General features: G+C 41.2%; 2 protein-coding genes across 2 annotated transcripts in view; both read left to right on the top strand.

Moving 5' to 3' along the window:
• The window catches only part of RFX8 (regulatory factor X8), a 31,706-nt gene extending 30,528 nt beyond the window's left edge, over nt 1-1,178 (top strand). The window contains exon 16 of the mRNA XM_063150523.1: nt 1,132-1,178. Coding sequence (XP_063006593.1) covers nt 1,132-1,178 — 47 coding nt within the window. The remainder of the gene's footprint in view (nt 1-1,131) is intronic.
• A 2,240-nt stretch (nt 1,179-3,418) lies between these two features.
• CREG2 (cellular repressor of E1A stimulated genes 2) lies at nt 3,419-23,720 on the top strand. The gene is made up of 4 exons (XM_063149804.1): nt 3,419-3,823; nt 5,901-6,070; nt 18,228-18,341; nt 20,105-23,720. The coding sequence occupies exons 1-4, from the start codon at nt 3,419-3,421 to the stop codon at nt 20,250-20,252; spliced, it is 837 nt and encodes a 278-aa protein (XP_063005874.1). The 3' UTR covers nt 20,253-23,720.
• Nucleotides 23,721-25,363: the final 1,643 nt, after the last annotated feature.

Here is a 25,363-nt window from a genome sequence, read left to right as displayed (position 1 = left end):
GTTTAAATAATTAATACATAGAATTAATAAATAGAGTTAATACTCTTGAAAACAGAATACATTCCAGGTTGGTGGCAACTCCTGAGGAAAACATTGGTTTTATATGAAAAAAAAAACGCAGAGGGCAGGGGGCAAGATAGTAGAAGATTTGTACACACTGGCTTAGCAGGGAAGTGTGGCAGATGAAACGCCATAGAGCCAAACACACATAGTATGAACTTAAAATTGATGAAACCAGTGGCAGGAACAGAGATGCTCTGAATAAGCCATAATCTATAAAAGTGCAGTTCAGAGAGAATTGGCCAGATCTTTATTCCTTATCACAGAGCTTGCAGTTGCTTTCTCTCAGCATGAATAGCTTTTTTTTTCATCTAGAAAATCTCATTCTAGGTTTCTGCTTTTTTTTTCACTTGTTACCAAATTAAAATCCTATTAAGCAGCACACCTGCAGTGGGTTCATCTGCAGAGCACTGTGCTGTAGCTTTTAATCCAATTCCACACCTTGTAACATACAATATACTGCAAACCTGGGCACGAAGAAACTGAGGGTATGCTATTCCTAGCTCTGTTGCCAGAGAGCAAATCAAACACTTTGGTTTGTTAAAAAGGGAGAAAAAATAGGACATAGTTAACTACTTGACTTGTAGGAATGGTAAGTGTTCATCTGAGAGGTCTGTATAAGCCAGGATACAGAGATCAAGTGAAATCATTAACTAAAATGATCAAAAAATGAGAGCAAAAACATGACCCTGCTTGAATTCAGTGTCAAAACTTCTGCTGACTTTAAGAAAGCCAGAATTTCAGCATGAAAAAGCAGTCCCCATCAGGGGAGAGGCTGAGACTGTGTGTCAGCTGTGAGCCCTTCTATTCATTTTCAAAACAAATAAAGTGTGAATGATGTATTCAAAGGGGATATGCCCTTCTGCCAGACCTTTGCCACCCTATGATGAACCCCAATGTGTGCTTCCTCTTGTTGGGTTTATTTGATGTAAAATAAGGCTGGATATCTATAAAATAGCTCAGGTTCAGCAACTAAGAGTAGAGAAGACTTTTTTGTTCAATGAAGGGAGAAACAAATGATTTACAATTCCTACAGTCAAAACATTTCCATGTTTCTTTTCTAATTTTCAGCACATCCAGAAAATTTAGGAAGAGAAAATTATTATATCATGTACTAAGTTGGATCTTCAAGTTGGAAAGGAAACATTTCTTACTCAAAAAGATGAAATTATATTTCTCTGCCTCCAATGAACTGCAAATCTTCAGAGAAAAGCATCCTGGCTGTAGCATTCTATATGATATGCCATTCTTACTTTTTGATAAAGTTTAAGAAACACTGTTTTCATTCTCTTATACTAAAGAGCTTTCTTTTTTTAAGACAAAATGCAAAACTGGGCCGGCAATGCAATTATTTTAAGTTGTCATGTGATTTGATTTGGATTATTTGAATAAATCTTCAGATGATAAAGGTGAAGTACTCGTGGCTTGATTTTATGTATTTCTTGTATATTTCTGTTGTCAGTAAAGCTGAAGACCTACCTGAGGTAATCATGGTAAATTATCTGGAAGCTGCAGTATGAATGAATGACTCTGTGTTAATGCTGCTTTGTGTCTATGGTGTTTAATTAAAAATTTATATTTATTGAATATAAAACCTAGCACTAATTCCTGTCTTTAGAAATTCCTGCTTTGTTTACCATTTCTGCAGGATAAAAGACTCAGTATCTCACATATAATTCTATTAACCAAAATAAAATAGGCTGTATAGAATGTTACTATTTTATTATGTTAAAAGCTAGGTTGTTTGGGCTTGTTCTGTAACTAAAGTACAAGCAAAGACATTTATAAAGAGAAACCCTGGCATAAATTCATTGAAAATTGTAAATACAAATGATGAGATTTGTATCTTGCATGCATCAGATTGTGTGAGGAAATTCCCTGAAACACCATGGAAATGGGGGTTTTAGCTATTTCTGAAGAGCATGCCTGCAGTGAGTTGTCTGTGCCTGGTTGCTATTTCAAGAAGGGACAACTGCTTCAATATTTTAAGAAGGGACGTATCCTGAATCAGAGAAAAGCACTTGTCAGGAGCTTGGGAAGCTTTCACTCATTTTGGGTTTGGAAATCTACATTGATTTGCCACTTGCATCTCCATTCCTCTGTCTCAGCTCAAGCTCTGTCTGAAGTGGGAATCATTTTTCAAAAGTGTGGTATTGCAGCAGATGTAGACAGGGCCATGTGCTAAATGAAAAGGTAGTCATGTATTCAGCTCTGCAGAAAAGATTAAGAGTTTGGTGCCAAAATTATATTTTCTTGGGAAGTATCTTCACAATCAGAAAAAAAATTAGGGTCTTAAGGCCCATTATACCCATTTCTACTATTCCTTAGGTTTTATAGTGGAGGAAAAAAAGGGAACAGGGAGTGTAGGAAAAAATAAGCTAAAAATACTCAGTATTCTCCGGTCCACTTTTATTTATAAGAGTTTAGATTCTAGATTAGATATACCTGTTCTCATGGCACAATTAGGCAGAAGTTGTATCAGTAGACTGATCATCTATTCTTCACAGATATGAAAAAGTAAGATGTACCTTAGAACATCTTTTAGATGTACCTGAGAACCTTCAGACAGGCAAAGGTTTCTGAGAGATTCTACTGATTCTGAGAGATGCTACTGAACCCATGTTCCTGAAATAATTTGCATTAATGCAATGGAAGTTTACAAGCATATGTTTTAAAGAATTACAGCTTTGCATTGCCATATTGATGAGGTCTACTGCCAAGAAAGGAACTGTATACACATGTGCCTTTATTAAATTGGGCTATTGATATAAACTCATATACATGCAAATCTTTAGCTAATTAAAACCTTGCCTGGAAGACGTTTAATAGCAGCTCCCTGGATTTGCATATCAAAACTGCATCCTCACAAGCACCAAACTAATGCTGCCTGCCACCCCGGCCTTGGGGCCTTGCTGTGACTTGACCCCAGTGCCCAAAGGAAGCTTTCCCTGCAACGGGAGGGTTCACACGGACACTCTCCCTCGTGGATAGTCTCCTCTTTAATAAACGGAGAGGTCGTACCGCCTCTGCCCGGACAACTCTATCTTCTTGGCTTTGTGGTGCGCGCAGAGAACTGAATACGTGAGATACCTGCCGGACCGTGCGCCTGAACCAGGGGCTCCAGCGGGCTCCCAGGAGCCGCGCAAGGGACACGGGCAGGGTTACCCCGCAGGGAGCTGCGCGTGGGCTGGGACCCGGCAGGGGCTCCGGGCCGGGGGCAGGGCACCGAGGCGTGACGCGACTGCGGGGCCGTCGGGAGCGGCCACGGCCGCCGCGCGCGGGGCGGGGGCGCTGCGGGAGGCGGCGGCGGCCGCGGGAGGGCGCGGCGGGAGCGGCGCTGCGGGCGCTGCCGCAGAAGATGTCGGCGCGGCGGCCGTGGCCGTGCTGGCTGCTGCCGGCGCTGCTGTGCGGCGGCGCGGGGGGGTACGTGGTGGTCAGCTCGGTGTCGTGGCCGCTGCCCGAGGCGGGGGCGGCGGCGGACGAGCTGCACAGCTCCTCCACGGAGGAGGCGCTGCCCGCGCTGCTGGAGGAGGCGGGCGGCCTGTGGAAGCAGAGCTACCCGGCCTCGGCGTACCGCGAGGATGCGGCGCTGGGCCCGGGGCCGGCGGCGCGGCGGCCGGGGCAGGGGCAGGGCGCCGCCCCGTCCAGGATGTTCTCCTACCGGCGGGAGGGCGCCGCGGCGCCGGGCCGGGCCGGGACCGCCCGCTTCCTCGCCCGACACAACGCCTGGGGCTTCGTGGCGACGCGGGCCGCCCGAGGAAAGGTACGGAGCCCGCGGCGGCCGCGGCACCCGGTACCCGCCCCACCACGGAGCGGCGCAAACTGCGGAGGAGAGAGAAATCGTGCTCGGAGCTCAGGCAGGGAGGATGCACGCGAAAACCGCACCAGAGAGACACCTAAAATAGCAAAATGTCAAGGCCAGAAAGCAGAGCTGCATCGCAGGGTTTGGAAAGGGGCTGTTTCAGGAGGATGAGGAGGAGAAGGAGGAGAGCCTGCTGGGCTACCACAAAATCTGCCCGTCCGTCCAGCTATACCAGCTTAAGGGAGGATTTCTCTGTCAGGAACAATAAACAAAATAGCTGGGCTGCTATTGGGGTCATTCTTTTCTTCAGCTTTAAAATATTTCCTTTTTTAAAGTGAAACGTTCGGAAGAGACACAGCATCCAGTACCACTCAGACAAAAGGGGGGAAAAGAGAAATTAAAAAAAAAAATTAAAAATACATTCTTAACTTTCTGTTGAAAGTATTCACAGATTAATTAGCTTGTGATTTTGAATTAAATTTAGAAGCACGTAAGTCTTCAGAAAGCTCGGCTGAGTTAGTGGCAGTTAATGTTATTGTGAAATACAAAGTAACAGATTGACAAAAAGATACTACTAAATTAATTTGTAGGCAGACAGAAAAGGCCTGTAATTCTACATCAGCTTTTGGAAATCCTATTAAACCATATGATCGTAACTCTTGGTTTATGCTCTCACCAGAAACCCTCAGTGGAATTATAGCCGTAATATAGTCTGCAGTTATCTGCCTCCAGACAGAACACAGAAGTAATACAGAAAAATCTGATTCATAATAAAATTTGAAATTTGGAGGGTGGTGTTTGCTGCTTTGAATGCTGAACTATGCTGCCTGTGATCACAATTATTTTTGAGAATCCAGAGTAACATTAACCTTGCATGACAGACTGAATATTTTAAGCAATAGGAACACATCCTGCAATATTACTGAGAGCTTCTTTTTAAATCGTAACTCTTAATAATAAACAAGGATTTGTATTTTCTAAGTTTTGTAATATCATTAAAGCATTATTTCTAAGGGAAGCCAACAAAGACCATTTATAAGCGCTATAAGCATTAAAATTTTAAAGGCATATAAACATTAAAAATCAGAAAGTATGCTACCCAGGTAACAACTTCATCCAGGATTTTCTTACTAACTATTCATATTTAATTTGATTTTGTTGTAAAAGATTTAATGTATTGACAGATAATTTTACTGTTTAACATTTAATAAACCATGATGAAAAAATATCTGAACACATGAAAAAAGGAGCAATTAACTGAATATCTGTCATTGCTATTTATTATGGGATGAAAAGCATAGTAGGAGTATATGTCATTCTGAAGCATATTAATGAGTGTCACTACTGGGCAAGGACATTTTGCATGCATTATAACCACTGTGTGTACATAGGGCAGTGTATGGGAGAAAATATTTTTGAAAACTTGGCTCCTTGGTGTCCCTTCTCTGCCATGAGAGGAGGTTCTACTTAGGCTGGCTTGGTAGTTGAGACACACCCCCCCATCACGAACTTGATGTTCCTGCCCAGGAAGCTGAGCTGATGTCCAGTTTGACTTCAAACACAACTCTAACTCAAATGCTTTCTTGTTTTTGCAAACCGATGCAATCACACTGCAAGTCAAAACTAAAAGAGGAGGCACTATTAGAGTAAAAAGCAGGCTAAATAAGGCTCTGTATCCTTTTGGGTTTAAGGAAAGATACCAGCAGTGGTTTAGAATAAATATTTCCTGGCATGAATGGCAGCAAAAAAAGAAATTCATGCACTTAAATATTTTTAATTTGGTAGTTCCTTTAAGCTTAGTGTAAGAGAAGATGTTCCTGACAGTGTCATGGACAGGACCAGAGAGAAGAAATAAAAGAGAGATCTGTTTTCATAGAAGCATGACAGATCTAAATTAGAAGAAATGCTCTCATGATGATAGCAGAAAGTGGGAGCAATGGGGCTGGCTGTCCTCTCTGCTAGAGCCCTTGAGGGAATCCCCCCCTTGAGAGCTGTCTATGTGCAAAGAGGTAACCAGCTGCTTATTTGGATTTTGCAGATCCAAGGTATGCCCTACGGGAACTGTTTACTTCTCAGCGATGGTCCCATCAATAACAGCACTGGAATCCCTTTCTTTTACGTGACACCAAAGGACAACACTGTGACAGACCTTCTGAAGAATCCCATGGCTTCTCTGACCCTTCCAGAGGCAGATGGAAATTTCTGCAGGTAAGTTTTATCTGCCTCCTACCACCTTCAGTGAGAACAGAGACCTCAGAGCAAATGCTGGGTCCCCACCTTCAATGTCCTGCATTTATTTTTGACTCTCAGAATCAGCTACATTGGTTGGGGGTTTTTTGGATTTTTTTTCCTAGTAAATTCCCCTGGTAAAGCATAGTAGAGAAAAGCAGATGTGTCACTGAAGTATATTGTAGCATCAACAGCTGGAGTGGCTTTCAGCTTGAACATTAACATACCTAAATTTTAATCTCTTCTTGGATGTGCCTACGTAAAATCTAGGTGTTCAAGATCCTATAATAGTCTATAGTTATCTAGCCAATAAAATCCACAGAGTTTTAGAGGCTATCCAATTCACATCTTCCCTCTGCTGAAAACTCTGGTGGCCCTGTTAAATGCCTTGACAGGGCTCCAGCTCTCTGGGTTCTGTAAGAGGATCTCAGGCCTATGACATTCTGTCTGATTTCCACCCCTTCAGAGAATATGATGGAATGTGATATCTTTGCAACTTTTTTACACCTTGTATATCACGAACAGTCAGTAAATGACCCCCCAAACAGAGAAATCCACGTCTGAGGTTTAGCAATCTACATCCAATCCCCAGTGCTTCTCTCCAGAGACAGCAGTGAGTTGACTTCTTCTTAATCATATCGTAGAATCTTAGATGGCCTGTGACAGTGGTCACAGGGGTTTTCAGGTGAAGACGAGAATGTTGACTCCATGTTCAGAAGGCTTGATTTATTATTTTATGATATATATATTACATTATAACTATACTAAAAAGAAAAAGAAGGACAGATTTCCTCAGAAGCTAGCTAACCTAAGAATAGAAAAGAATGAATAACAAAGATCTGTGTCTTGGACAGAGAGAGAGACCCAGCTCTGCCATGAGTGGTCACTAAATCAAAACATCCACACAAGACCAATCACGGACCCACCTGTTGCATTCCACAGCCGCAGATAACCATTGTTTGCATTTTGTCTCTGAGGCCTCTTAGCTTCTCAGAAGGAAAAATCCTAAAGAAAAGGATTTTCACAAATGATGTCTGCGACAATGGCCCTTACGGTTTCTTCCAACACAAGCCATTCTGTCATTCTAAGTCCAACCCCCTGCCACAGACAGGGACACTTTCCACTATGCCAGGTTGCTCAAAGCTGCACCCAGCCTGGCCTTGGGCACTTCCCAGGATGGAGCATCCACAGCTTCTCTGGACAACCTGCTCCAGGGTCCCATCACCCTCACAGCAAAGAATTATTTCCTATCATCTAACCAAAACCTACTCACTCTCTTTTAGTTCAAATCCATTATCCCTACATGCCCTTGTGAGAAGTCCCTCCCCAGCTTCCTTGCAGGCTCCCTTTAGGTACTGGAAGTTTGCTTATAAGGTCTCCCTGGAGCCTTCTCCAGGCTGAACAACCCAAAATGCTCAGCCTGTGTTTGTATGAGAGGTGCTCCAACCCTATGATCATCTTCATGGCCTCCTCTGGACTTGCTCCAACAGCTCCATTCCATTCTTTGCATATAATGAATAACTTCAGATCCCCAAAGCCTTACATGTGTAAAATATATCTATGTAACCTCAAAGATGACTCAATTTCCCCCTCCATTTTTGTCTCCTTGAAAAAGACATATCTCTACCATATGTTTGTTTACAGTCAATCATGTGGCAAACTTGGCTGGGTCAGCCTTGTGTGAAGTGTTATTTACAAAGGCCTCTTTACGAGACGAGGTACATGACACCGAAATTGTGTCAGACAGAACTCTGTTACCAAAGCAGGTCTTAGCTGACATTCCAAGCAGAGAGAGAGAGAGAACTGGTAAGAACAGACTCCTTCAGAAAGAAATGGCATTAACAGTTTTTATTCCACCTTAAGGTCATCTTTGGGGAAGGAGAGGTTTTATCTTAAGACTAGATTTCCCCAGCTGAGGATTGCCTTGAGTATCATCCCAGCTCTCAAGCCTGCTAGCTGAGAAGAACCCTGGGAAAAGCAGGGAATGGCAAATATAAAACATTACTGTTCCACTTATCTGTATTTGTGTTCAGAATATATTGTTTTCTAGAGAGTTATATGGTGGAAAAATGAAATGTTTCGTAGTCTGAAGCAGTACAAGTAATTTCAGGCTGACATCCTGTTCACAAGGAATAGAAATCATGGCTTCCTCTTACAATGTCAAACACCTAACAGGAAACTGCTATCACCAACATTTGTTAAGGTAATTCAGTCTTGAATGCTTGAGGAGGTCAGTGAACTAGTGAAGTTAACACTGGAATGATTCTGCTTATTGCTTAAATATTTTCATTAAATTTCATTTTTTATTAATAATTTAGAAAATAAACATATCCGTTCTTTCACTGCAGGCTTAATGGCACTTATTCCTGCTTTCTGAGCTTTTTCATTCAGTCTAATAGTTAACTTACTATCCAGACCAAGTGCTTAAAAATGTATTTTAAGTCCTATGTCCTACTACCTAATGCCCTATTTTCAGAGGCCCAAGACTCAGAGCAGCTTCCATTGATGATGTGTTAATGTTGAGCACTTCTGAAAACCACACACCCACTTAGGCACTTAAGTGTGGCCTTTGATCCCTAACTTTAAACAGCCACTCTTGAAAGTCTTTGCCTCTTATGGCTTAGCAACATCACTGTCCTATTTACCTGTTTGGGAAGTGCCAATTCACAACAAAAGAGAAATGCTGCATGATATTACAGAAATATGAAATCCGTATACACCGCAAACCTTTGAGGATATTTATTCGATGTCTTTTTATTACATCACTATTAATTTCCAAATCCCTACTCTTTTGATCAGTATCCCACATATTTGGTGCTGCTTGTTTTGCAGGCAGGGAACCCTGGATTCTGTCACCTGACTCTCCCATCCCCTCTGCAGCCTGAGACTGGGCTCTCTGGTGAGAAGAGCTCTCTGGGCCAAGAAGCTAAACCTGGATTTCCAAAACAGCTTAGTCCAAACTAATTACCATTTGCCACATCCCTGCTCTCCCTCCCTACCACCAGTCATGTGCTACCCTGCCCCCCATCACTTCTGGGTTTGCCTCAGCCTGAGCTGAAACATAAATGTGAAGAAAATTATCCTGACAGCAAGAATAAGTTTTTCTGCTGATCCTTCTTCTTTTCATCCTGTGGCCAGTACTGCTCCTGGCCTTGGAATCCCATCCCCACCCTCCAGCTGACCATATGGTGGGCCTATTTTTGCTCAGCAACCCAGTGGAAACCTCTTGGTTTGTTGTTTTTTTTTTTCTGGATGAGATTTCTACTGTCTTAGTGACTTGAATCAGCTCTTCAAGAGCCAGAAAAGAACAAAGGAGAGGCGAAAGGAAAAGAGAAGGTGGTGGAAAATAGAATATTCTCACTTTAGCATGTAACCATACTCCAAAAATTGAGCTTACTACTGAATTGAGTACACAGGTTCAGAGTTTGATCACTGTTCCATGCATTATTTATTTTACCTTCAGTTTCTTTTTCATTATTTCTGAAGTTCTCATCTGGAACAGATGTTGGCTTGCATTAGTGCAAAGACAAGCAATACAGACAATGAAAAGCTGTGTCTTTACATGAGCTACAGTTTTTGTTTTTGGTGGTATGAAAATGTGAGCAAGCTTTGAGGCTGTCTCTCAGCAAGAAAGGGTATAGGCAATGGAGTTTACCTTTCTTCTCTCCCCTTCCCCTATAACCAGGGTCAGAAATTAATGTATATATTAAACTAGGAAACCATGAGTGATTTTTGCATTTGAAAGCAGCACCCTCTGAAATGGCAGCCCAGCACAGCACCCCACTGTTACCCCTCTCAAAGGGCCTCTGTGAGCAGTGTGACACTGAAGAAAACAGCAAGGTGTCCAGGCCCTACTGCCAGTGCTGGGGGTGGCCTGTCCCCAGCTTCAGTGTGCACTTGACCAGCTGAGATAGACAGGCTGTGCCATGCAAACAGCACGCAGCAGCCTCAGTGCAGAGCTTTATGTGATGGCTCAAGTTTGGTGCAGCAAAAGTCTTCTTTACTAGCACTGTATGAGAGGCAAGACCTTTCCCTCTGTGAGACCTCAGGTCCTGCTAGTATTAAAATGGTATCTGTGAGGTCTTCTTGGCAAAGGAAAGTGTCATTCTTGTCAGACATTCTCTTCAATTGCATCAATAATTGTTTTGGTTTCAAAATAATTATGTAAAATAGCTAAATGAGTAATATTCTATGTGAGAAAGTTCATGTCCTTGCATACTGGCAATGCATTTGTAGCTTGGTTTCACGTGGAACTTCATTAGAATTCCATTATTAATCTACTCTGAGTTGCAAGAATCAAAATAAATGTGAGAGCTGATCGGTGCCTGTAGCCAATGCTCCTGGGAGTATTTGGCACTCTCCTGAAAAATGCTTCTGACCTATTGCATGCAAAAGAAATCTCTGGCCTTTAGAAAGAAAACATAGCTGACATTTCAATGTCTTCGTGTACCTAATGAGTTTCAAGTGACTTGTGTACACCAATTTGATATTAAATTTATTTAGTAGCAAATTTCATTTGTTTTGTTTCAGAACAGACTCAAGTTCCAAACCCCGACAGTGAATATTTTCCCTTTCAAGGATGTGAGGAATACAGACTGGCCTTTATGGTGCTCCAGCCTCAATATTTAATCAGCTGGAGAGAAAATTTGAAAACCCTAAACTAATAAGAAAAATAACATTTAATATTGAAAGAAAGAGAGCTGCAATGCATCTGACTAGGCACTAATTGCAAGACATTTTAGTATTGCAGCTACAGTTTGGATTCCTCATCTCTGACCTAGAGATTACCATTTCCCAGAGGGAGATGGGCTGCCCCTCTCTGAGAAGGCTCTGATGGCCAGGATAGAGACAGCATTTGTTAGTAACTACACAGCATTTTATCTGAAGGCTGATAAATGGATAGTAGAGGCAAGAAAAATTAAATGGTTCAGGGCTATAAATAGACTGGTATGTCTATGCCACTGACAAGCTGAAAAGATTGAGTTCCATTCGTGCAGCTTTCAGAGGGAGCAAGACCAAGCCCGACATTAAAGCATAGAGCAGCTATTGTTCTAAACACATTTCACAACACACAGGCTGCTCAGAGGATTCCTCTTTCCAAGTAAGCTCCTCAGTCTGCCTCATTACAGCTGCAGCCTGGAAAACAGGCAATTAATTTTAAACGTGTGTCACCTCCTTGACATCAGGTTCAGCGCATTCACAGGGACACACTGCAGCTTTCTTAGAGAAGGAGTGGTTACATGGCTGCCATGAACTGGTTTTCATACAAGGGAAAAGCAGCGAGCTTTGGAGTCAGTCCACCTTCGGTTTTTTTCCTGCTATTAGTTCAGGATGGTGTTTCAAATCCACACTGCAGACCATGAGTGATTTTCATGAATTCACATTCCCCTCCTGATTTATGATCTCCATCAGAGCCGTTTTACCCACCATGCTCATCTGGTGCTGGAAGTAGCAGATTGGCATGATCAGGCAGATGTCTTCAGTGGACATAAGCTGACTCTGTAGGTTTCCTAAATGCTGCATGGAAAATGTTGGCAGGAAGTGCTGAGCCACCAAGCCATGGGAAGTAAAGAGGAATTTTGTGGGTCTGGGTTCCTGCTATGTGGTGGATCAGCAGCATGCACAAATATCCAGCTTCATTCCCTGGGCAATTCTGGGGCACAATAAAGCTGCCATGGGTGGAAGGCACAACCTTTGAGATATCATATGGCCACTCAACACTCAACTCCTGCTAGGTTTGTAGATCCTGTTGTTAATACAAGGATTAATATAACAAAGAAATCTGGTACTGTACCTTCACACAATGAGAAATTACGCATGCAGAAGACAAAGGCTGAATTCAGACATCCATTATTTTTTGAGATCCACCTCCTGATTCTGTGGCACAGATATATTTCTAGTTCTGGTATTTATATTGGCCCTTTTTAGTCATATGCAAATAATTATGTCAGTAGTTGTTCCTAAAAATCTGTACTTAAAAAAATCTGTATTTCAAAAAAATTTAAAATGCATGTACCAAATTAGAAAGTCAAACATGAAACCTTCTATCATCATGACCCAATGCACACAATACAGCTCTAAATTACTGTTTTCCCGTATTCTTAAATAGCCAACTTCCTAAAATCCCTTTTCTAGTGAAATAGCGTTTCTCTGATTCTGTTTACAGAAATAGTTCATGCTGTGATTCTTTTTTTTCTGCATGAATTGTCTATGGTTAAACTATATAAAAGCTTCCTGTCTGAAACACAGAGTTCAGCTGAAGAAATGCAGATGTTATTGTCAATGGAGAGAGGCAAACAGACTGGCTTCACATAACACATTGTAATTAAACCATTTTACAAAGGATTATCTTCTAGAAAGAATGAAATTATTTAAAACACATTAACTATTATTAACATTATCACATTAAATACATTAACATATTAAAACACATATACTAGGAGCACAGGCTCACTTAGATGAATAGAATAGCCACTACACCAATACACTTTAGCTCCCTGACTTGACTTCAGATTCAGAACAGAAGACTTCTTCCAAAAGCAAAGATGTTCTAACTAACTTTGCTGGCTCCCAAACAGGGCTGTTAGAGAAATTCTTGTGAAAATCAGAGCAGGGCAGATCTGCCTAGCCATATCCGGTTGAAGGCCAGCAACAGCTTTTCAGATTATGAAATTGCTTTCAGTGGAGATTTTGTTTGACGTTCATGCCATGCAGATTAGCAGCACCAATACATTCTTTCTGCTTCAGAGACTCTGGTAGTTAGTGGTGAACAGATGAAATGAATGAGAAGTGCAACTTACTTTTCAAAATTAATCACATTTATGAATCAAAATTATATGCCCTTTACAGTAATTCTCTAAGGAATGAACATTCCCTCCCTTCCTTTTTGTAGATTTTAGGGGACAAAAATCCTATGATGCATTTTATATAGCAGAAAATAACTGCCTTTTCACCTTGTGCCCAGTTTGAGGCCACGTGAAGAGGAGCCCGGTGCAGGGTATGACAGAGTCACCTACCTTGCATCCATGGGAGGTGACAGGCATGAGCTGTGTCAGCAGCCAGTCCCCATCTCCTAATTACATAGGTTTTCACGACTGCTACCATTATAGGAGAGCTTAGAATGTGTGGAAGCAATCATTGCCTTTATGCCACTCATGAGCTGTGTGCTTTAAAGTAGGAAAAAATGTAGGGAAATTGTTTTCTGGGGCTTTCTTCTTGGATTTCTGTCTCTTCTTTTCTGCAATAGGAGAAAGCTCTTTCTTTCCCAACTTCTTTTCTCTTCAACTCTGAAGAAGTAGAGGGATAAGAACAGTGATTTCTCACATGGCAGTGAGAAATGTGTTCAGGGGACATATGTGTATCCTCCCAGGGAGGATGGAAGGTCTTGTTTCACTGGGGAGTGGAGGAGAAGGATGTCAGCTCCTTTGTGGGAAAAGAAGTCTGGGAAAGAAGAAAAAGAGAAGAATTCCTCTGCATAGACCCCTGCTTTCACACCCATACTGGAACAGTACTTAACCCTCCTGCCTTTCTCCTGCCAGTTCCACTTCTTGGGAGTACCTGGCTTTCCTTCCTAAGTGCCTTCCAAACTTTTAATTTGCTTTTCCTGTTGATCTGTGGCAGATCAGTGCCACCTCACTAATGGATTGCAGAGGCTGAGAATGAAGATAATACTCAGGGATACTTTGGTCAGAAACCAGGAGACAGACCACCATCAGTCAAAGCAGAGATCTCAGCTGTGAAAGGGAATCCTAACCAATTCCCAACATCATCATCTTATGTGCCAATATAACCACAGCAGCTTGAAGTATAAGTTCATAACACCTAGACTTGGATAGTTGCTGCATAAAAACCTTCTAATTAAACTGCAAGAGATGGCTAGTGCAGTAAACAATTTAATGAGTAGGTGGCACTCTTTACTCTGAGCCACTCTTGAACCAGGACCCAGAAACTGCGGAAGTGTTACACAGTAAAGTAAGTGGGACACGGTCATTAGCAGTGTGCTCTGCAGCATTGCATTTCTGTTGGGAAATACTTTTTACTTGGATGCTGGCCTCTCCTTAAGCTCAGTAAAGCTGGCACCTTTGTAGGTGATATCTTCTCACACACTTGGAAGAAAACTGCCTGGACTGGGTCAAACTCTGCATACCTACTTTGCTCACTGTAAGCAGAGGAACAGCAACAATCAATTTTCTGTCTTCACAGATCAGATGAATAATTAAGATGATATCTCTTAATGCACTGTTTTCTCATAAAATGCATAAGCTGAATCTTCTTCCATTTTAATCTGGCCTTCCTAATTTTTTGCAACAAAACCTATGTATTTGAAATAAGCATGAAAAAAAAAGAATGTGTTCTCTATTGCTTGGTTTTGTTTCACAGTTACCTGCTTTCTCTTTCCCTCAGTTCATATTTTACCATGGCATTCATGAAGTCCTCTCTATGGAGACAGAGGGCTTGATTCTGGTAAAGACAAACCACCTGAGAAACCACCTTGGGTTTCCTCAACAGAGCAACAGTGTCACCATCTCTACCCCTGACTCTGCCTCCCCCTCACACCCAGTCAGCAGCACACAAACGTTACATAAAGCTGCTCCTCTGCATCTACTTGTTCTGGTGCCAGCAAAGATGAGAGCAACTCAGGGACTGAGAGCTGAATATGTATTTATACAGAGGCAAGAAATGTCTATTAAATGCATGATTTGACCTCTACAAATAAAAATGAGGAATGTTTAAGTAAATTATTTATTATCTTTAGTAAAAATATGACATAAATCCCTGACTATATCACCTTGCTCCAAGGAAGCAAATCCTGCATTTGTATTAGTTGTGCTGGCAACAACACTGAAAACTGAAGACCCATTCACAACATTTAGAAGTGGTAGCTGTAAGTTTAGTGGGTTTTAATGGTTTAAGAAGTATAAAAGTAATCAAACATCATTAGGGAAATACTATGCCAAAAAAAGAAATGCAGAAGCAGATTCACTTCAGAATATGAAGGGTTTCTTTGAAAAAGAAAATATTAATGCTAATGTCAGATTAGAATACGAGGTTCCAAGATTTCCTGAAACAAAAAACCTATGATAAGAGGCAGAACTGAAGGCAAAACCAAGAAAGCAATAACAGTGTGCTGAACTCAGATGTATCATTGCCCTGTTCAGCTCTTCCAAAACTTCACCTAACACAATCTCAACAAATAATTTGTTTGAGTCTTTTCCCAGGAAAACAAACTGACCCTCCAGAATATTATTCCAATATGCAGAATTCAGATTGAATAATTTTTACTGAGAAGATAGTATTATGTGTGTCAATTAGTGTAGCACCTTCATGAGAATGTACAGAAAACTGTAAACAAGAAGAAACCAGGGTGGAAAAAATCAAAACATAAAAAAACCTATTCAAGCTATGGATGCACAGTGTGTAGGCTTTGTTGCCAGCCAAATATGTGGAGAGCAGGTTTTCATGTCAACTGTGGAAGAGTCACATCAGACACTACTCCTATTAGGCAAAACTTTCTCAGCAAAGGCAGGCAGGGTTCACTGCTTAACCACAGCTACATCAGCTCTATTGCCTACTCAAAATCAAATATTATGCTTTCAGAATAAACATGGACTTGCACAAAAACACCAAATAATTGTAATCTGAGTAGGTCAGATGAAAACTTCTCACTGCTCCTGATTACATCCAAAATCACCTCAATCTGCTCTGTGAAACACAGACATATTTTTATAACAATCTCTTTCAAAATCCTCTTTTTAAGTAATTAACCACGCATTACCTAGGAGCTGTGTGCAAGAAGGACACTTGCAAATATTCCTGCTTTTCCTGGCTCTTCAGTTGTTCTATGATACTGTTTGGCTGTGGAGGAAATTGTATCATATATTCAAGTGCACAGTTGTTTTAAAGCAATTTTCTGAACTCAATTTCTGAATACGTAAACATATGCAGAGGGCTTTGGATACAGTATTAGGATTAAGCATAAAAGATAACAATAGATCAGGAGATTGCTTCAAATGGACTTGAACACTTCACCATCCAGGGCAAGAGCGTGAATGTGCACTGCCCTGGCTGCTGCACACACAGACCCTCAGCTGACACCCTCTGCATGTAGGATTGGCTCCTTTCTCTTCAGCTGTATTCACTGTATTTGCCTTTATTTATTTGTGTTTTGGGGGGTGAGCATCTCACAGGGCCATGGATGATGGGCAGCCACACAACATCCAAAGCCCCTACAAAAGAAACCCCAAGAGCTACAGGTGTCCCTGGGGCATGGAGCTGTGTTCCTTAGGGAACCCCAGGAGCTATGGGTGTCCCTGGGGCATGGAGCTGTGTTCCTTAGGGAACCCCAGGAGCTATGGGTGTCCCTGGGGCATGGAGCTGTGCTCCTTAGGGAACCCCAGGAGCTATGGGTGTCCCTGGGGCATGGAACTGTGCTCCTTAGGGAACCCCAGGAGCTATGGGTGTCCCTGGGGCATGGAGCTGTGCTCCTTAGGGAACCCCAGGAGCTATGGGTGTCCCTGGAGCTGTGTTCCTTAGGGAAAGAGCACTTTCAGGACACTGGAACCCAGACATGAAGTGGCATCTTCAGCAGGCAGTAGGAGTCAGTGCTGAGGATCTAGGGTGTACCAAGGTGATCAGGTAGACAAGTTTGTACTCTGCATACACACTGATAGAAATAAACCCAAGTGCCTGGGCAGAGAATGCAGATTTTTGAGTTCTCAGAACACCACTTCTATAACTTAAAAGATTTTAGTACAGAAAATTAGACCATTATAAGTTGATGTGGACAAAAAGTTTGAGCCTGATCTTTGGCCTTGACCCTTCCTCCCATCAGTAAGCATAGGAGACGAAAACAAGTGGAATTTGTCCAAAAGTTGTTAAACTGAAAATCCCCTTCAGACAACTGCTGCTCCAGACTGAACATGTCACTGAAATAGTGTCCCTGAGATGATGTGACTGCAAATGGCACTTTGGGGGTCAGGCTGCAGACAGTGGCAAGTGTTTATCGGACACAGTCAAGTATCAATCAGCCTCTTGTACTTCCTTACATATCTCTGCTCATGACCCTCTTTAGAAAAGCAGCTATTTTATCTAGTGAGCTACACAGTCTCTCATAACCATCTGTGGAGAATCTGCAGGTGTTAAATTAGCTGCAGGAGGATGCCCATATGTTTCCTGCATACACTAGACACACATTGAGAAATATAACCAAAAATGAAGCCATTGCAGATTGCACACACTTAAGGCTAAAGGGCTCAAGCCAAGATCTTTAAGTAAAAATGTACATGGATGAGATGTAATTTTCTGTGATTAAGACCCAGCAAAGAAGAAATGCAGCTTTCATTTCCTAATGTAGTTTCTTGGGCTGATATGGGAACATGGTTCCCTGAGACACTGAGCAGTCTCAAACTGCTGGCAACAGGACTTTGGGCTGCTCAGTATTTGCCAGGATCAAGCCTTTGCATTCATTTCAGACACTATTGTTTTTTGCAATTGGTAGATTTAGTTATGATTTATATCCTTGTATTGTATATGTCAGAGTCAGCAATTGTATTGAAGTTACTAATGGGGACTTATTTATCATTACTATATACAAAGAGCCAAAAAGTAGCAAATACCTTCCCTGGCTTGGTCTGAAGGCAATTGGAGAACTTTTCTATTTGGTATAAAACACTTGAAAAATGGGTTAAAAATGAACAAGGATTGATTTTCTAGGATAAACACAATGAAAAGACCTTATGTTTTACATACAGATAGACATATTCATACTCTTTTCTGTAGGCATAGACACAGACTAACTATCTCACTACTTCTTCTCAGAATCCTGAATATAGGGCTGTACATCTGCCTGGGAATACTGCCATTTTCACATTTTTTTACAATCCAATATATACTAATCCAATTTTTGTGAGTATAAATTAAGATTAATCAATCTTAATCTGCTGTCTACAGCAGAGCTATGTGTCAGTTGAGTGCTCCTTCCAGACTTCCCCCCTCCACCAAACAGTATAGCTGGGAGTAGAGAATACCCTCAAGGCTTGACAAAGCTTTTTATATGTGAGCAAGAGTCCACACTTCTCCAAAAACCCTTAAGAAAGCAAGCAAGCTGTTACTCATGAGCAATTTTCTCTGTGCACAGAAAAAACGTGATTGATCCAGAGGATCCAAGGTGCGCCAGGCTGACTCTCACGGGACAGATGGTCATGGTGCCTCCAGAGGAAGTAGAATTTGCCAAGCAAGCAATGTTTTCCAGGTCTGTATCTAACATACACATAGAAGAGAGCAACCCATGGGTTTGAGAGAAATACACAAATGTGGCCTTTTGGTACAGAAAATCTGAGAAATAACAAGCCTGACCTTTGCTTTGGGGCCATGAATCATGCTGGCTTCTGTGTGGCTTGGAATGACAGACCTTTTAACTCTTGAGGAAATTAAATATGGAAATGCAATTAGTTAGAGTTGGACTCTGGTAAGGCACATGTCTTATAATCTGGGGATTATGAAGATATGTCACCTGGTTCCAAGGAGAGATTCCATAATTCCATGGTGTATTTGTTATCTTTAAAGATTCTACCCCACTTTATGACAGGTAGAGGACTCAGAGACAGAGCAGAGGTCTGCTGCCTTTGGGTTTACAAACATTTTCAGGGTGGAGCTTACCAGTTTAATTACATCTCCTAACGTCCCAGCTGCTTCAAAGCCATAGTACTGACTGAACAGTCTCCTTTGAACAGATGCAAGCATAACCCAGATGTGTAGCACACACACAGGGTGTGCCCCCATGCCCTTCAGTGGGTTTCCAGAATTACAGCATGAAAAGCCTAAACCTTACCTGGAGCACACACCTCCCACACAGGCTGCCAGGGATTGTCCTCGAGGTGCACCTTGCCTGGTCAATCAAATACTGCTGGGAAACTGGGATGAGCTTGGATCCAAAACAGCCCAGAGATGATATTCCTTCTGATCTACAGGATGGGGTCAGGGTGGGACTCTGTCAGTGTGTGCCACCAATAGCAAAAATGGGACCATGAACAGATGGAGCCACATTGACACCCAAGCCTTCTTTACAAACTTCGCAGGAATTAGATTTCCATGTGATCCAGAGTCTACCAGCACCTCAGCAGAGGATGCTCTGCTGTCAGGGTGCAAGAGTCAGAATGATAAAGTGAGGGCTGTTGGGGCACATCCAGTGCCAGCAGCATCTGATGCCACTTACCAACCCCAGAATCATACGTGCTCAAAGGGACAACTCAGAAAATGGTAGGAAACACCATTTTCCCAAGGAGAGGGAAACCAAGAGGTTGCCAAACCAAGCACCTCTGCTGAAGGGTCCTCTGCAGGAGCAGAGGGCAGTGAGCCAACCCTGCCCAGACTTGCAGCACTTCCCACCCATGTTCCTGTGAACACTGACTTGAACTGTGGTATCCACTCTGTGCATCACTGCTGAGCTTCCCACAGCTACACCTGCTGGGGTTTGGGGAGCAGACATCTGCACCCAGTCAGGGAGAATCTTTGTGACCTAGCTGTAAGGGAGACCAGAGAAATGAGAGAAAAATACAGGATGAGAAGGCTGTCGGAGGTGACAGCTTGCAGAGACAATGCTCTGCCCAGTTTTATTAGCCCTCCCTCTGTACCACAATTGCTACCAAAGATGTAGTATTTTTCAGGATGCTCTTTCCTTTAAACAGATACAAGCACAACCCTGACATACATTCAAAGAGTCTTCCCTAACTATTTTTCACTTACTCAGAGACCAAACAACATCTATGTTTAGAGACAGAGTTCTGCAGTGGGGGAAGGTGGTGAAGGCTGGCTGCCTGAGTGGCAGTTCTCCCCTGACTGGGGTGAGGAAGATCATAAAGCTTACAGCAAGGAAGGGCCAAAAAGATGAATGGTGGTTCTCATATCTCAGGTTTCACTCTAGTTGAGCACACCAGGCTGAAGATAAAAGCAGACTATGCATATGTTTTGGCACATCTTCTAATATTTTTTTTTTGCTTTTCTTTGTCCCTCCAGGCACCCAGTGGTAAGAAAGTGGCCTCGTAGCTATGAGTGGTTCTTCATGAAAATGAACATTGAACACATCTGGCTTCAAAGCTGGTATGGAGAAGTTTCTCCCATTGCAGTAGAAGAGTATTTAAAAGCAGTTCCAAATAAGGGATGATTGAATGGGCTTTGAGATAAAAATCTCCTGAGTTTCCTTTCCAAACACTTTTAAAATTTCATGGTAGATGGTTTCTTTACAGTGAAATTTTTCTTCTTCTCCCAAAAGGCTTTAAAATAGCCCTGTGTCACATGGAGTGGAGTGAAAATAAATCAACACAGACTTTCAAATTATAAAGGAGAGGTGGATATTAGCCCTACCCTGCAATGTACAGACTTGTCATTTCAAGCAGGCAATGCGTCATCTGAAATGCTGTTTTTAAAACGCTTTGTATCTGTTTGTTTTGACTTCTATTGCTGTGCACCCACAGGGAAACTACACTATGTGCTAAATATAATGTTCTGAATTGCAGAAAATGCAAATTGCCTACTCAGAACCCTCTATGCATTGTGGAGGTATTACTGTTGCTTGGTCTCTCTTGATTTGTAAGTACTATAAGAGAAATTTAATAGCGGCAAATTTGGGTATTTAAGTTTAAAAACAAATTATTTGCTAAAGCTGTCCTCATTTGCTAACTTCTCTTTTCTATATGTGCTTTTCCCTAATTAGATAGTTTGCTGTTTCACTTGGAAATTGAGTAAAACTTCTCTCTTTAGCAGAAAAAAATGCAATCAGTTCAAAAAACACAGCTCCATATAACTTGTCTCTGACACAAAGCTGGTTAAACACATTAAAGGCCAAAATCAAATCAGCCCCACAAGGATTATCTCAATACAAGTATAAACATTCTCCTAAGAAGAATTTAAGTAAATGTTCTCAGCTAGCCTGTTCCTGTTGAGACAGGGAAAGTATTTTTAATAGCCTGTAGTCCCAATTCTTTTTTGCCTCCCTGCTCCAGCCACTGCTTTATTTTTAACTGGTTTGTGCAACTGATTTTTTGTAAGCCCTCACTAACTCACTGAGGGGTGGAGTCTGTTCCTTAATTCTGTTTCCTCACCAAGATTTAAAGGGCTGATTCACGCATTTATTTTTTGAAGAAGCTCAAAGTTGGTAGGTATTTCAGGTCATGAAAACTGCTTTTCTTGGTGTGGAAAGTGCAAACTTTGTTGCAAACACATTATGTGTGGGCTTCTCATGTGGTAATACTAAAAGACTTCAAAGGTATTTTAATTACTATCAGCTCTTTCTCTAGATGTCCTCCTGGTAAACTTATTCTGCAGTTCTTAAGGGTATCACAGAAAGAAAATTCCCATGGCTAACCAAGTCACCAGACAGTTTGAAAATTATGTGGCTGCTCTCCCTGTTACATTAGGAAGGAGACACATTGAGATGGGGTTTATGTGCCTGTGGGAAAGGTCTTCCAGCATCCTTGGGAGAGCACCTGAGCTCTGGTCATCCACCTGCACCACATCTGGGCTGGGGAGGAGCCTGGGTGAGTGCCCTGAGCTTGCACAGGTTAATCCCTGGGCAGAGCTCAGAGGCACCTGCATGAGCTATGATCAGCTGGAAGCCAATTAAGTGTAGCTGAGCTTATTTTGGCTCGGGCATGGAGAGAGAGACAGCCATTCCCTGAAGAGCTGGGCACCGTGCTGGTGTAACTGCAAGGGGCCCCAGAGTGCCCAACTTAGCCCTAGGGCGAGTCCCAGCCCCCCAGGTATCACTACTATTCCTGATATTCTGTAAGAAGCCAAGGCAAATGAGGGGGGAAACCTTGTTTAGACACTCACTAAGCTTTTTTGTTCTTGTCTCATTGCCAGAGACTTTGTTAGCTGTGCAGATCTTTTGCCGAGGTAATTACACAAAAGGAGGAAGTGTCCTGCCTGAATCTATTTCCTTTTTTTTTTTTCTTGGCAGATGAGCTGCATTTTCACATTTGAGTTCGCCCCTTAATCTTGCATTGTGTAATACTGAAGCAAGATGGCCTGTTCTATACAGATTTATAGAATACCATCAAGTGAAAACCTCCTTGATTCCTATAATTTTGCCATGGAGATCTTTGTCCACTATGGATTTGATGACTTTGTCCATTAGGATTAATGGGATTTTAAAACTGTGTTCAACAGGAAGAATACCAGTCCTTGTAAGAGAATTTCAGAGGTGTAACATTCCTGTAAAAGTATAATTACATATTTCCTTATCCCAGTTCACCACTATTCCCAGAGAAACCTGAAACCCCCATTCTGCCCCCCACTCCTACATACACATAGATTAAGCAAATCCAGAGTACAATCTTAATGTTTAAACAAGCTGAAGAAGTGAGGAAGAATTTTAGAAGTGCTACTGTTACTATACTCCCAATTTCCCATTCACATCCCCTGGCAACAGTGACATGGTCCTATGTCCTATCCATTACCTTATTAACAAGCCTTGAAGCAGTAAGGGGTTGTGTCAAGAAGGTTAGAAGAGCTTTAATAGTTTAAGAAGTCAGTGTGTACTAAAAAAGGTTTTGAATTTACAACACACTACTTGTTATAGGCTGCCTCCCTGCACACACAGATTAATTGGAGTCCCTTCTGTATTGTAAAATGACACATTCATCAAGATGATTTTCTGTATGGACCTGCTGTGAGGCTCTTGACAGAACCTTAAAAATTGAAGTGCTTGTGACATGTAATGTGACAAAAGGGGCCCATGAAGAAATACTGTCTTATATCACCTGTTCTCATTTCATGCTTCTTTAACCCAAGGAATAACTACCATGTGAGTCCTTGAAAGTCTGCAGAAATTCATAGAAATTCATCAAAAATACGACCTGCAGATTTTGAGTGGAATTTTACAGACCAAAAAAAAGGGAGGTGACAGTAGTTTGCTTGTTTGAGCTTTATATTATTATTTATAGGCTAGTTTTAACTTTTCTTCAAACAGACAAATGTCTCAAGTAATATTGGTCATCATGTGGTAAGTGGTGTTTATTGAAGCTTTTAACCCAGAGTTTTATCTCAAATACAACAATAAAAACTTCCTTAAGACTGTAGAGTCTGATTTTGCTTCAGTTCAATATCAAAAATCCCATTTATTTATTGAGCTTTAATTACTGGATCAAACAAGCATTTTTTAAAATCTTGATAAGCTCTTCTGTATTTATTAAGCATTTCAACTAGCTGATGTGTAATTTCCATGTGTTCTGTATTTTCCCTATTTCTGTAGCTTCACAAAAAAAAAAGGCTGTGCAACATGGTTAAAATTTTACCTGTGGTATTGGAATATTTAAAAGATGTATTTAGTAATTTCTGTATATTTGAAAAAAGAAAAATGATGTTGAAAAGTTGAGTTCTCACTTCTTGCTAATTTGGGCAAAAGAAATGCAGGTGCAGGATTTAGGCACAGATATTTTGAACTGGTGTTCTTATTTAATCAAAGAATGTTGTTTCTGATGAAATTTTCATCACTTCAGTGGTTGAAATGCAACCTGACTCATTTCTGGATGTGTATTGCAATTTGCAATGTACTTTGATTTCTAAAAATATTGAAAGTTGTTAACAAAATGGCCATGAAGACATGTAAATAAAACAAATTTCAAAGCAGAAACTGTATAAGGATATTCTTCAGTATAGCATTTGCCAGAGTAACTCACATTGTGCAAACAATCATTACAATTTCTGTCTGATCTGAACATCTGTTTTGGTTTTTTCTCCCTGTGTTTTCCTGGACCAAGTTAATTTCTCTCAAAATATTTGTGGGAACTGAGACTCCAATTTGCCTTTTCTCTAGGGAGAAAAGTCTAGTCAAGCACCTATCGTTCCTTCATCTTCTCATTTATTGTGTTCTTTGCTTTCACTGTGGCACTTAAATGTCACTCTTAAAGTTCACTCTTCTTTTTTGCATGTAGGAACTGAGCACTCATCTCTTCAGTGTGCATTAATAGTGTTTTGGAAGTTTCCTCAGTGCTATTTCTTCCCTTGCCAGCCCAGCTCTTACAAGTTCTTGTTACAGCTTGTTCTCTCCGCTTTCCTCTGATGCATTTTCTTAAGCCAAGTCTGACAATTTACCTTCTCATCTTGTTTTCTTATACCATCTCCTTTCAACAAAATTCAAGCTCTCATACTAAAATTCATATCCAATAAAGAATAGAATAGAATAGAATAGAATAGAATAGAATAGAATAGAATAGAATAGAATAGAATAGAATAGAATAGAATAGAATAGAATAGAATAGAATAGAATAGAATAGAATAGAATAGAAGCCTATGTTAGGATCAAATAACAGCCTGTGTTTCCTATTTACACTTTAAATCTTTCTCTTGCCACTAGTTGGACTGCATTTACTGTAAGAACTGTGACCACAGTTCCCTACCCTACACAAATCTCAGTCAACACTAGCTTCTTATTTCCAGTAATCTGTATTTTTAAAAGAACACTTCCTGCAGCTGGTTTCTTCCTTTTTACTTACTGTTTTTACATTTAACTCATTTCTGGAGTGATGTTGATTCTGACTAAACTATGTGTCTTTAATTTACTTACAAAAAAACAACCAAACAAAAATCAAAACAAAACAAAAAATCAACAAACCCCAACCAAACCCTAATTTGAACATTTTTGGAATCACTGAAGTACTTTGAGATTTTAATCTTCTTTTTGCTAAATACGGAATTTGTGCTTCTTCCAAATTGTGTTGCTTGTCATCGTTCAATAAAGCTCACCTTTTACCTGCCTTTTCACTGCTACCACCTCCACATGCCCTCTCCCATCTAACATCTTGCTAGATGCTCCTGTTTCCTTCTCCTCTTTTCCCTAACTTTTTACATTAACTCTAATTTTTCTATCTTCTTCCCTCAGCTTCTAAGTTCTCCACAGCCCGTTCCACATTACTTTGTCTGCTCAGTCTCGTCTGTCTTCTTGATTTTGCTACTTTAATCTTCTTGTCACTATGCTCAGTGCCTTTGGAGAGGATCCTAACACTGACAAGTCTTATTTTGGGAGAATGCTAGAGAGTAGCTTCAAGGAATACTTTGGGTTTGAAGGTATTTGTTTCTTTGTTCGTTGAAACACTGCCTCTGGAACAGAAATGGGAACATATTGGCCTTGATGCTGACACAGAACAGGGCAGTTCATCAAGCTCGTGGCTTTTCCCTGTGATATCTTCTGCACAAATTACTCCAGGCTCTATTAGGCCCTGCCTGTGTCAGCAACCACAACATATAATCATGATTAGGAAGGACATCAACAAAGTT

This window comes from Melospiza melodia, chromosome 2, assembly GCF_035770615.1.
Source record: "Melospiza melodia melodia isolate bMelMel2 chromosome 2, bMelMel2.pri, whole genome shotgun sequence".
NCBI classification, from domain to species: domain Eukaryota; kingdom Metazoa; phylum Chordata; class Aves; order Passeriformes; family Passerellidae; genus Melospiza; species Melospiza melodia.
Note: the sequence above shows the minus strand (reverse complement) of the source record. Positions and strands in the feature narration are given on the sequence as shown.